This window comes from Musca autumnalis, unplaced genomic scaffold (assembly GCF_047663935.1).
Source record: "Musca autumnalis isolate F117 unplaced genomic scaffold, ASM4766393v1 scaffold_5, whole genome shotgun sequence".
NCBI lineage: Eukaryota > Metazoa > Arthropoda > Insecta > Diptera > Muscidae > Musca > Musca autumnalis.
In genome coordinates, this window is record NW_027412088.1 from 112,485,258 (window position 1) to 112,499,076 (window position 13,819).

The window sequence follows — 13,819 nt, forward strand, 5'->3', positions numbered from 1 at the left end:
GATAAGGCACTACCTCAGACAACAGAAGACCTGGCGTATTGTGACATAATCAAAAAACTGGAGGATTATTACAACCCGGCTCCGAATGAAATTTTGTTAAATTTTAGGTTTAATTCACGCAGACAGAAAATCGGCGAGAATGCAGAAGAATTTCTAGTGGCGTTGCGACATTTGGCGGAGGGGTGTGGATTTGCGGAATACTTGAACAAGGCATTGCGAAATCAATTTGTATTTGGAATGACAAATACAAAGATACAAAGCCGGTTGTTGGAAAAAGCAGACCTCACACTTGAACAAGCATTAAGTATAGCCAATGCATACGAAAGCGCGGAAAGAGGATTTGAAGAAATGAGCAAAGAGAATGATGGAGTAGTCGAAAAATTGCATGAGAATAGACTGAGGAAAGAGAAAGAGGGAATCGTCGAAAAAGTACACGAAAAGAGAATAAAGAAGAAAAAGACAATACCACAACAAACATCAGATGACAGGATGAAGTCTTTAAGATGTAGCAACACGGATCACTTGGCAAACAGATGTAAACACATCGATACGATCTGCAATTATTGCAAAAGGAAAGGGCATCTACGGAGAGTTTGTTTCAAAGCAAGGAAAATGCTAGGGCAGATTGCAGACTATGAGGAGGATTTAAATACAGATGAAAGCGGCGATGACATGAGTGGAGTAATGCAAATAGAGAAACAGCAACGGCACAGTGGACTACGTGATAAAATATGGTGCGACCTTGTGGTAAGCGGTAAACATATCAGGTTTGAAATTGATACAGGTGCACCAGTTACAATAATGAGCGTATCAGATGCCAGAAAGTATTTTGGGAAAAAGGTTAAAGTCGAAGAGCCAGACCTAGAATTGTACAGCTACTGCAAGACACCGATCGACTGTATTGGCTATGTGTGGGTGGAAGTGAAGACAACAAAGAAGATTAAGGTGAAGTTATATTTGGTAAATTCTGACAGGAAGCCGCTGTTAGGCAGGGAGTGGTTGCGGTCGGTACAGCTTAACTGGCAATTAATTTTGAAGAAAAAGTTAAGATCGCCGGCAACAGTGAACCAAATCCAGGAAGTAATTGAGCAAGAAGGCAAATTAAGAGGCGTTTTGGAAAAGTATCCTGAAATATTTTCGAGTACACCCGGAAAAATTACATCTTTTAGAGCACGATTACATGTGAAGACGGGAACTAAACCGAAGTTTTTGAAAGCTAGACGCGTTCCATTCCCGCTACTACACGCTGTGGAAGAGGAGTTGGAGAATCAAGTGGAGAATGGTTTGTTGGTGAAGATGGATGCGTCGGAGTGGGCCACACCTGTCGTTGTGGTGAGGAAGAAAAATAATGCAGTCCGTCTTTGTGGGGACTATAAAGTTACCTTGAATCCAGAGTTGCTGGTAGACGAACACCCTCTACCGACTATTGATGAATTGTTTAGTTCAATGGCTGGAGGGAATAAGTTTTCCAAAATCGATCTGGCTCAGGCATATTTGCAGTTAGAAGTTCACCCCGATGATCAACACCTCCTGACATTGAACACGCACAAAGGATTGTATAGACCCACAAGGTTAATGTACGGCGTAGCCTGTGCCCCATCAATTTGGCAGCGTTTCATGGAACAATTACTGGCCGACATTCCTGGTGTAAGAGTGTTCCTGGATGACATCAAAATTACAGCGACTGACGATAAAATTCATCTAGATAGGCTGGATGAAGTTCTAAGACGGTTGAAGGCGCACAATATGCGGGTCAATCTGGACAAATCACAATTTTTGCAGGATAAAATAGAATATTGTGGGTATATTATTGACAAGTTCGGAATACATAAAATGCCCTGCAAAGTCGATGCTATTCAAATGATGAAGCAACCTTCGAACAGAGAGGAAATTCGGTCCTTTTTGGGGCTAGTAAATTATTACGGTCGATTTATAAAGAATCTAAGCTCCATCGTGCAGCCGCTAAATGGACTCTTGCACAAAGACGTACAATTCAAATTTGATTCAAAGTGTGAAGCAGCGTTTAAAGAAGTGAAGCGGCAGATTCAATCAGATGTCATATTGGCACACTATGACCCAAACACCCCAATTACATTGGCTGTGGATGCAAGTCCTGTGGGGGTAGGTGCAGTTTTAAGCCACGAGTACGGAAATGGGGTGGAAAGGCCGATACAATTTGCGTCACAAACGTTAACTAAAACGCAACAACGGTACAGCCAAATTGATAGGGAAGCCTACGCTATAATTTTTGGAGTCCAGAAGTTTTACCAATATTTATACGGCCGGAAATTTACCTTAATTTCAGATAATAAAGCTATATCTCAAATTTTTGCCCCAAATAAAGGCCTTCCAATACTTTCTGCAACACGGATGCAGCATTACGCAGTTTATTTGGAATCTTTTGAATACAACATACGGCATCGGAGTTCGAAGGAGAATTGCAACGCAGATGCACTCTCACGACTGCCTACCCCTGACGTACACGAGGGGAACTGCGAAGTCGATCAGATAAATGAATTAAAACAAGCAGTTAAGCGAGAGAAAGAAGTACAAATGTTGGTCGAGTGCCTGAAGTATGGACGGAAATGTGAACCTTGTCATAGATTTGGTATCGAACAACTCGAATTTACACTACAGCAAGGGTACCGCAAGAATGAAAGCGTTAGCTCGTGCTTATTGCTGGTGGAAGGATATGGACAGGGATATTGAGAGCATGGTGCTAAATTGTCGAGCGTGTCAGAATTCGAGACCGAATGATGCCAAGGAACAGGTACATTGCTGGTTGCCCCCCCCCCCCAAAAAAGTGTTTGAAAGAGTGCATGTTGACTATGCCGGGCCCTACTTAGGGAAATATATTTTTGTGTTAGTAGATGCTTACAGCAAGTGGCCTGAAGTACGAGTAGTGTCTCAAATCACAACTGAGTCCACGGTGAAGGTATTTAGAAACATTATTGCTACTTTTGGTATACCAAATGTCCTGGTGAGTGACCATGGCACTCAATTTAAGTCCGCTGAGTTTGGGAAGTTTTTGCGACGAAATGGTATTGTACATAAATTGGGTGCACCATACCACCCAGCCACTAACGGACAAGCGGAACGATTTATTCAAACACTAAAAATAAACTCAAAGCAATGAACAGCAACCCTGGCAATTTACAAAAGAATATAGACAAGGTGCTTTTATCATATCGACGCGCAATTCACCCGGCCACTGCGAAATCACCAGCGATGATGATGTTTAACAGGCAAATTCAGTCCAGGCTTGATTTAATCCTACCCGGTAACGCACCACGTGATCCTCAGCGGAAATCTGTAACGAAAAACTTTAAGATTGGGGACACTGTGGCTGTCAGGGAATATATCGGAAGAAACAAGTGGCAATAGTAGAGGCGAAGAATGGAGATTTCCATTATTCGGTAAGATTAGAGGATGGCAGAGTTTGGAGGCGTCATATTGACCAGATACGCAGAGTTGGAGGAGGCGCAGTAAAGAGAAACAAACCTCAATTTGTGCCGTCTGGTGTAGTAGAAGAAAAACAACAGACGTATGCTGAGCAATGCACACCTGCGGTCGGAAGCGAGTCCTCGGGTATAAACGCAGAGCGATTGGAACCCCCTTCAGACGTTACGGATCATCCTGAAGTTGTAAACGATGAAATCCAGATCAGTGTTCAAAATGATAGAGAACAGGACTCTACGCCTATAAATCCGCTACCAACAACTAGACCTACTAGGAACCGCAGACTTCCAAGGCACCTACAGGACTACCAACTAGATGTCTGACGTGATCCTGTTTGACGTGATGTAGTTTTAGACTGAACACCACCTTGTATTTATATATATATATATATATATATATATATATAATTTTCTATTATATTTCTTAATTTTTAATTAATTAATTAATATGTATGTACTTGAATTATAAAAGAGGGGAATGATGTTATAATCGAATGTATCGATTGTTATCGATAGGTAATAACTTAAGTCATGAATTTAATATCAATAAATGTCAGTTCTAGTTTCAACCATTATAAGAACCACACGTGTTTTCATAACACACATATTGGCCACCTCCACCTGCCACATATCCTTCGCCACTCTCCAAATTTTTTGAAGAATGTTCGAAATAGTGTCAAGTTTACAAAAAGTTCGGTTCCAGCTGCATATATTTGCATTTCCGTGTGTTACATTAAAAATACTGACGATGCCTCTGGTCGTTTCAGTGAATATGCCGTATTACTGTATTCTCAGTTTCTTCTTTGTTTTGTGTTTTATTTGTTTGTTTTGGTTTTTTTTCTTTAAAGATTTAGACATTTTGGTTTTGGGATCTACTTATGAGTGTATTTTTTACATTTGTATATGTATGATGCTACGTATAATATGAAAAACAATTAAAAATGTAAAGTTCGGTCGCGCCGAATTTTATTATGAAATATTCTGACCTCAAGTGGAATAATTTGTTTCCTTTTCCGTCCACGATACTAGTCGGAGACGTTTTTTGAGCAGTAAGAATTCCAATTAGCAAATTACAACCAATTCGAATCGAAAATGTAGATAAAAACCTCGAAATAACTGAAATAGGGAGGTACCGTAATATGAGGGCTATACCGAAACCTGGACTAAGAGACCACAATTTTTTGCGCAGAATGTTTTTGATAATTGAGAACCCCAAATATCAAATTACAACCAATTCGGCCGAAAATGTTGATAAAATCTTCAAAATACCTGAAATCGGGAGGTATCGTAATATGAGAGCTATACCGAAACCTGGACCTAAGACCACAATTTTTGGTGCAGAAAGTTTCTGACCATTGGGAACCCCAAATACTAAAGTACAGTCTATTAGGGCAGAAAATGTAGATAAAAGCTTCAAAATACCTGAAATCGGGTGATACCGCTACATGGGGGCTATAGGAAAAACTGGACCCATATTGATGATTTTGTGGCTAAAATATTTTTGAATTATTTTTAGCATATACTGAAAAAATCAGACTGATCCGACGATTATAAATATTTTTGTCGCACCTTCCCATACAAGTGGGACCACTGTGCCAGGGACGTAGCCAGGATTTCATTTCGGGGGGGGCCCACCTGACCAAAATTTTGAAAGTTCATGTTAGCGAAAATTTCTTATTTAGCAAAGACGTAAACCTTATTTTAGACTTATATTACTGATGAAATAATGTTCATTACTATATTTTAAATAAAATGACCTAAGACGTCTTGGCCAATGTCCCTTGTCTTTTTTACAATATATCAGAGTTAATATATGTTCAAAACAATGGATATATTAATCATCGCATATATTTTTGGGTGTATCATTTATCAAACAACTCACAACTACAGTGATTGTTATGTAATTCAGTGATATTACTTCGGTAAGACCAAAATAAGGAGTATACAATCGGAAACCCTTAGAAATATCTTAAGATTTAACTTTTTTGTTTACATGGAATATTGAGGACCTTTCCTTTGTTTCCTACTTCACAAAAGTTCAAAATCGCGGCTTTAATTTTCCACTCCAATTTTATTGAGTAATTTATGGCAGAAAGATGATATTAGTAGAGAATTGATTTATGCAGAGGGAACGTTCAGATATCATGACGTTATCCAGTCGTATTTTTTATATTTACATGTATATTTAGCAGTTATGTCCTAAATTTGGCCTTCGTGATATTTGGTCCAAATTTCGATCAACTTCGAATATGGACAATATCGACGCACTCTCTCGATATCCTTCCACAGAGTATTTCTAAAATTTTCAGAGAAGTGCAGTTTAAGACCTCTCTGGATAATTAGTAAATATGGTTTCACTTCCTTTATGCTAATAATTTAGTTATAAGTAAAAATATGAAATAAATAAACGCTTTGCTTTTTGCAACAAGCGTTCTCGGGTCCCCTATTACTACAGTACAAGTTTTTTAGGGGCAAGTCCATACTTCCAGAGAAAATGGCCCGAAAGCTGTAAAGAACACCTATGGCACCTACCATGTGCGCACAACAACTGTCGAACCGGATACTACGTTGGTCCAAACTTTGTTTATCGCGATATTTCTGCGAGCCTTATATAAAGTTCCAAGATTGTGATTTTCGGTCTACTCCTTCTGGTATTTCCCTCAAATTACAAGAATTGTAGCTAAAGCGGTATGTGCGATTTTTTTTTTTTTTTTTTTTTGAATGGAGCAACAAATTTGGTCCAAGCTTTGGATTTAGTAATATTTTTCCAAACTTAGTTTTAGCTCGAAAACAAGTAAAAATGTGTCAGTCGGCTTTGCCGACAGATATATACCCTCAGCCCATGTGAAGCGAAACTTTCACCTACGGACAGATCGAATGTATTTAAGGTCTCTTCAGAATTTTGTGGCCCTTTTGGAACATTTGCATTTCCCGACAAAAATGTGGGTTAGGACTAAACTAAATTTTGACAAAATATTAGGAGATCCAAAGTTTAGACCAAATTGGTTGCCCTATTCATTTTAGTGAAACATTTTAGTGAAATTTTTTAAATATTGGGGAGAAGTACCGGAAGTTGTGGACCGGTATTGCCCCATGAAACTAAGTTTGGATATAATATGACGATAAAGGTTGAACAGTTCGAGAGTTATCGTGCTCTCCGCCACATATGGTGACACACGGATTTTTTACACCTTTCGGGCTGCTTTCCTAGGAAATATGAACTTGCCCCTGAAAAACTTTTACCGTCGTAATGGAGGTAGCGAATGCAAATCGCTTCAACAAAAATCAAAGTGTTCCGAAAGCAGGTCTTAAGGCGAATTTATCCAAAAATATGTGTGCGAGGTACCCGACGGAGTGGACAAATATAGTCCATATTCGAACCTGACCTATACCTGGTAGATATATTAGGATGTGTGAAGTATGGACCAAATCTGTCACTCCCATCAAGAGTTACGTAACATTTTCCGAACATTTTTGAACTTTTGTGGGGGAGGTAACTAAAGGAGTTGGCAGATATGGCTTATCTTCATACTTAAACTATGTTTGGACAAAATATTACTAAGGCCACATTTTGGACCGAATCGGAAGATCCGTTCACGAGTTATCGTGCGCTCCAGCCAGTCATACAGACGGACGGACATAGCTCAATCGACTCTAAATTGTCTCAAACACATTTCGTACAAACATACTTGGGGTCTAAAACCATTATTTCGATGAGGCACATTTTGCCCGTATGAAAGTGTATATACCCTCGTTAGCATAAATGCTGAGGGTATAATGAACCACATTGGTGAAGAACTGAAATGACTGGTGGGCGCAATATCTTTTAAAAGGAATGACCTCCAAAATAATATCTACTTCCAAAATAAACTATGTTGGTCCGGTCCATTTCTTCAGGTACCTTCTCCGCAACACTTGTGATCAATGATAAAATCTATATCTTGTTGGCAAGTTCATACGTCCGCAAGTGGCTACACAATTCTGAAAATCTCCTAATACATAGGTTTGGGTTAAGGGATTTTGGTTGTGTAGCCGTTGTTCGATCTGTCCATAATTGAAAGTTTCAGTTCACACAGGCTCACGGTACATTCCTGCTCGCAAAGCCGACTGATACTTGTTGAGATTTTGACGAAGAAGAATCTGTTTCCGACCAGTTTTTTTATACCCTACACCAATATGTGGAGAGGGTATTATAAGTTGATTTTGGCCAAAAAGTTTGTAACGCATCGAAATAATGGTCGTAGACCCATACTTATATATACCAACATGAATGTCTCGACGATCTGAGTCGATCTGTTGGTTGCTTATGGAGGTCCCAGAGAGAGAGGCATATTATGTTTGGTGATAGGCGGACTATATTCCCTAAAAGAAATGTTTACCAGTGAAAAGTTTATGCACAGGGGTAGTGGTGTAGGGTATCACATGGTCGGCCCCGTCCCGACTATAGCCTTTGCTCACTTGTTTGATTTTGTTTGTCGTCACAAAGTCCTTTGCCGAAGAAGGAAAAAGGAACATTTCTAGAAATGTGTATCCATTGCAAGTACGTCCCAAAATACAATTCAATGAGTAATCGACTGAAAAATCCCTGAAGATGAAATTCAATGTAATTTCGAAATATTGGAAATAGTTTGCAATAAATAAAATATAAACTTTAACCAAAATAATCTTGATTTTATTATCATTCGAAAGGTCGAACCAAACATAAACAGCTCAATTATGAATATCAACTCCCCGTGAGTATTCTCACCTTGAAACGGTTGAAAGACAAAACTCACGGGGAGTTTACATTCATAATCACCCTGAAAAATATGACAGAAAAATCCTTTTTTGTACAATAGGCATTTACTAATTTGTAGCAAGAGACCAGTTTCAAACGGGCGACACTGCGGTGGAACAGAATTATATCATAAAAAATGGTTGATACAGTTTTTTTTTTGCAAATTTCAAACATAATAAAGAATTTGTAATTGTTATTATGTTCAAAATAGTTCATTACAAAAACATGTTAGAAACTATATACAAAAATTTAAGACCACAAAATTAAGCAACGATTTTATCTTTTATTGTTGAAGTGCTCTTATCAAAAATTTCAAAAACAAACGATCGCAAGAATGTTTTTTCTAGATGTTGTTTTTAAGCCAAAGTATTGGACGTAATATGCAACAAACGTTCAACAAATACAAATAAACATCTTGTTCTGAACTCAGTAACACTTGCAGTCAGCCTAAAATTACGAATAAACGCTTAAACAACACCTTAAAACATAACAACAACTATGCGGAAAATTGCTCAAAAAGTCTAACGTGCTCATTAGTCTTTATACTTTCAAATATGTTGGACAATAAGTATACCAATGTAGTTAAATAATTCTCTGTAATACTTCCTCCAAATACTTTACATACTTCTTGAAACATTTAAAACATTTTAAAATTTTATTCAAAAATCAAAAAAATGTGTAGCATAAGCTAATATCCTATGGGATCGAAAATCATTTCGGGGGGGGCCCGGGCCCCCCCCCCCCCCCTGGCTACGTCGGTGCACTGTGCATAGTAGAGTAAAATCATAAAATTCCTGTAGTGGGGAATTCGACTTAAGAACGCCTAATTTCATGAAATTGGTCCAAGTGTTGGTCCACTTTGCTCCCCTTGCTCGAGTTCAAAGTATTTACTCAATTCAATAGACAGCTTAGAACGTACAAAACCAATCGAACCGACTTTCGCCAATGGATATGGGTGAAAAATACGCGCAGTTTTAGGATTCATGTAAATCTTCGCCGGTTCAAATTTTATTTGTAATATACAGTGACTGTCACTGAAACTGATGCAACCTGAAACGAGTTAAGATTTTTAAACAATTCAAAAAACAATTTTGTACAGTGAGTCACAGTCAAAAGTGTCCACTTCAGTTTCTTTCATTAAAACAGCCCCGAAAAATTAGTTAAATCTTTGCCAAAAAGGCTAAAAGCTGTAAAGGATAACAAAGGATGTCATACCAAGGGCTGAAATCCTAAAAAATCCTTTTTGTTTCATGAAACTTTTAGAGTGCATATTTTTCACTGTGAGGTAGAAATCTATGTTTAACCATTTTTATTTTTTATCTAAATTTACCGGAATTTCGTTAATTTTATTTTATTATATTTAAGTTAAGAAACTAATGTAAAAATATAAAAAGGAATGAAATCGCTATTATTAACCAATTCTTAGCAATCGCAGTTTTCACTGAAATTTTGACATGAAATTATGCGTCTCTAGATCGAGTTCCATAGTAGAGTAAAATCATGAAATTGCTGTAGTGGGGAATTCCACCTAAGAATACCTAATTTCATGAAATTTTTTAATGAAATTCACTCTAGTGTTGACCGGGACAAACTGAAGTGGATACTTTTGACTGTGATTCACAGTAGGTTGTCTTTAAGATGGCATACAAAAATATTCCGGTTGCAGTACCGTTATCTAAAATTTTACCGGAAACCAAAAAATGTGAATTTTTAAACTGAGCACTGAAAATGATGCCCCACAATAATCGATTAATAATTTCCAATTTTTTCGCTTTTTATGCTACATATTTTAGTACTCAGAATGGTGGACTATTCGGTTCCCTATCGTTTTCAGTAGAAATTCTAGTCTACTTTCTACTTATCGATAATACTCCGATAATAATAATTAGAATACGTTGTTGTATTTCATTTATGGCCATTTTATTAACTTTGTATTTATTACTAAATAAAATAAAAATTCATTTAATTCAAATGGAAGGATTAATGCTAGTTTAAGTAGGATAACATTGTAAGTTTAATTGTATTTTAGGATAACATTGTAACATAGATGGCCTGTAGGCTTGGTTACCCGTTTGAAATAAATAAATAATTTAATACAAAATTCAATTAGAAAATTTATATTTCATATAAACATAAAATATTAATTTTAATTTAAATCAATTAATTAATTCAAATGACGATCAGTTTTGACTGCCAGTTTTGCTCAAATAATCGGTTATTTTGCCAGTGTGGTCGTTCACTTTTGTCCGTTGGTGCTCAAAATATTTTGTGCATTGAGAGACAGAGAGACTCTTTCCGTTGCTAATGCTAAGTTTACATTTACGAAATCCACTCGATTTCAACTGTCAATTCCATAGCTCAAACGTCAAATGAAATCTCATCTGGATTTTATTTGACGTTTAACCTATGGATTTGACAGTTGAAATCGAGTGGATTTCGTAAATGTAAACCAAGCATAATACACAGCAGATGAAAATGAAGAGAACATATGTTGTTGTAGTCACGTTAACGTATATGGGTGATCTTGACTGCTTTTGTCGGTCATCAGGCAACCACAAAATATTTTGTGGTTTCTGGACGGTTGGACAGTTATCGATAATTCCGAAAAATCGACAGTCAAAACTGATCGTGTGTACCCCGCTTTAATTTAATTCAATAACACATCCGGCGTTTGAACCTGTATTTCAGGATCAGCCACAACAACAGCCTGTTCGTTGTTGTTGTTGTTTGGAATAGCCGGGTTAGCCACATGCGGCTGAACAACATCCACAACAGCCTGTTCAGCGTTGTTGTTGTTGTTTGGAATAGCCGGGTTCGGTTTAGCCACATGCGGCTGAACATCCACAGCCTGTTCAGCGTTGCTGTCATTTGGCCAAATTGTTGGCGTCTGAGTATGGCGTGATTTTGTTGATTTGGTTTTTTTCTTCGGTGGTGGTTGTGGTTTTGGGGGCTTGGTTTTTTGTTTCCCACGTCGCTGTTGTGACTGGTGACCAGCGTAACCAGTTGATGGTGGCGGTGGTTGAGTTGGTTGAGGCTGGTAAGCAGCGTGACCAGTTGAGGTTGATGCGGTTGAGGCTGGTAAGCAGCGTAAACAGTTGCTGGTTGAGGTTGAGCCTGGTAAGCAGGGTAACCAGTTGGTGGTTGACCGGTGCGGTAACAGCTCAGCATCAATGCCTAGCATGAGATTTTATGGCATTAGGCGCTAGTGGGTTAACATGTTGGTAGAAAAATATAAATAAAATTGCCAAACTATATTCAAATCGGTTGAGATTTCGATATAGCTCCCACATACATATATTTTCGGCCGATTTCCTTCTTTTATGTACCAAACATGCTATTTATGTCCAATTTCGCTGAAATTTAGAATTTGTGATGGATATTGGCCTAGAAATATATTATAAAAATAGCTCATTTTTTTCAAATAATAATTTTCAGATTTGAATCCAAATGGCAGTCTAACAACTACAACTACAAATGTAGTACACATGCTTCCACCGCAAATGCTTCCACCCAAACCGAAATTGCTTCCACCGCAAATGCTTCCACTCAAACCGATTTGATAAAGATGAAAGCACCACCAGCAACAACACCCCGTCGTACACTACGACCATCTCTAATGACATCAAAAGCCGCCCGTACACTACCACCATCACCATCTCGCATAATGACATCAACAACCCGTCGTACACTACTACCAATAATGACACCAACAACCTCCCGTACACCACCACCATCACCATTTCTCACAATAACATCAACAACCCCCCGTACACGACCAACATTTCGCCGCATAACGAGCCGTATATATACACCACCCACCACACCAAGTACCACTAAGACACCACCACCCACCCCAACCACCACAGCAACACCACCCCCTCTCACCTCATCCTCTCTCACTGATGACACTGATGTAGACAATATAGTATCTGAAATGTATATAAACATTGTTCAAGAGGTTGAAAGGACGGAAGGGGCTGAAGGGGGGATAGAGAGGGCATTACCAATGTTGCTTGCCTCTATTGATGCCAATAAAAAGAGATGCCAAGAACGGCAGAACGAATCTAAGAAAAGTGTACTGTGCACTGTGGTAAGTTTCAAGTTTTACATTATTAAATATATTATTACATATATTTGTATTTTCTTTTAGTGTAATAAAGAATTTGCTGTTGTATATATGAGGAGACACATTATGACCCATTCCACTGTGAAGCCATACACATGCAAGGAATGTGGGAAAGGTTTTGTGCGACCCATCCAATTAGATAAACATATGAAAACGCATCCGAAACCTTACAGATGCACGATTTGTCAATCGGAATTCCTAGCGGCGTACGAGTAAGTTATCAAAGTCTACTTTTATTTACTTTTACTTACTTTTTCCTTTTTTATTGTTAAATTCTTTTTTTCAGGCTTAAGGAACACTTGAAAAATGCACATCGTACGACACTCCAAAATCAGTTGTAAAATTTTAAATGAAAAACATCGATTTCCTTTTGTTTTCAGGTCGCATATTTTATTATACTTCATTTTCATTTATCTCACTTCTTTTAAAAAAATATGTCATAAATAATAAAAAATATGAAGACAATTTGTCATTTGTACATAAGTACTCTCTATTTTTATATTAAACCCAAAAGTTTTACTATTTTATAATAATTTAAATACATATGCATCCCTAATGCAATTGATTATTTTTTCTGTTCCTGTATTTACATAACCATTATATGTAAATGCAGAAGTACAGTATAGTTTTAAGCCCCATTAACTTAGTCTTAATAACATTGTTATTAAGAAATATAAAATAAAAAAGTATAAAAAATATAAAAAAGTTGTAGGGCTTACGGCTTCATTGGATTCCATTGAACTTGCGGCATTTGTTAAGGTAACTGCAAAAAAAAAAATAATATAATTATTGATAAAATTCATTAACGGAATAGAGAAGTAAGACCAAGAAATATGTATACTATATATAGGGGGTTATCATGAACGGCAATTCCCCGTGAATTTCTTCACTTTCTCCCTTAAGTTGCAACGGCGGAAAAACAAAACTCACGGGGAAATTTCATTCATGATAACCCCCATAACCTATATACTGTATGCAAAGTTCATATTCGTACACCCCTAAAAAATGAATAAAATCGTTATTAATTCCATATTTTATGTGCAAATATGAAATAATTGATAGGAATTACCTTAACGAAGAAAGATTTACGAATAGTAAAACAAAATTTTAATTTATTCCGTCATTTAGGTATAGATGGCGCTTGTGTGGGTGGCAAAGTTCGTATTCGTACACCTATAAGCACTATATATTTGGAGTTTTTAAGAGTTTTTGAATCAAAATACCGCAAATTGTTGTTCTTTTCTTCTTTTGGAATGCTTCTGCTATAGAAATATGTAAAAATAACGGTAATTTCATTAAAAATTTTGTTTAAATAAGAAGTTGGACGAATATTTGAAATACTTAAGAAAAATGTGCTATACATATGTATATTAACTATTGCAATTTATTCCCGAATTTTAGACGAAAATAGCAAATAGCAAACTTTCTGTAACAATATTCGAGGTCTAATATGAAAAT

General features: G+C 37.2%; 1 protein-coding gene across 1 annotated transcript; it reads left to right on the top strand.

The window, feature by feature from the left end:
• The first annotated feature begins 461 nt into the window (after nt 1-461).
• Nucleotides 462-12,789, top strand: LOC141406234 (uncharacterized). The gene is made up of 5 exons (XM_073991435.1): nt 462-747; nt 11,671-12,171; nt 12,309-12,325; nt 12,386-12,573; nt 12,648-12,789. Exons 2-4 carry the CDS (start codon nt 11,801-11,803, stop codon nt 12,388-12,390), a joined length of 393 nt encoding a protein of 130 aa, XP_073847536.1. The 5' UTR covers nt 462-747; nt 11,671-11,800; the 3' UTR covers nt 12,391-12,573; nt 12,648-12,789.
• The last annotated feature ends 1,030 nt before the right edge of the window (nt 12,790-13,819 follow it).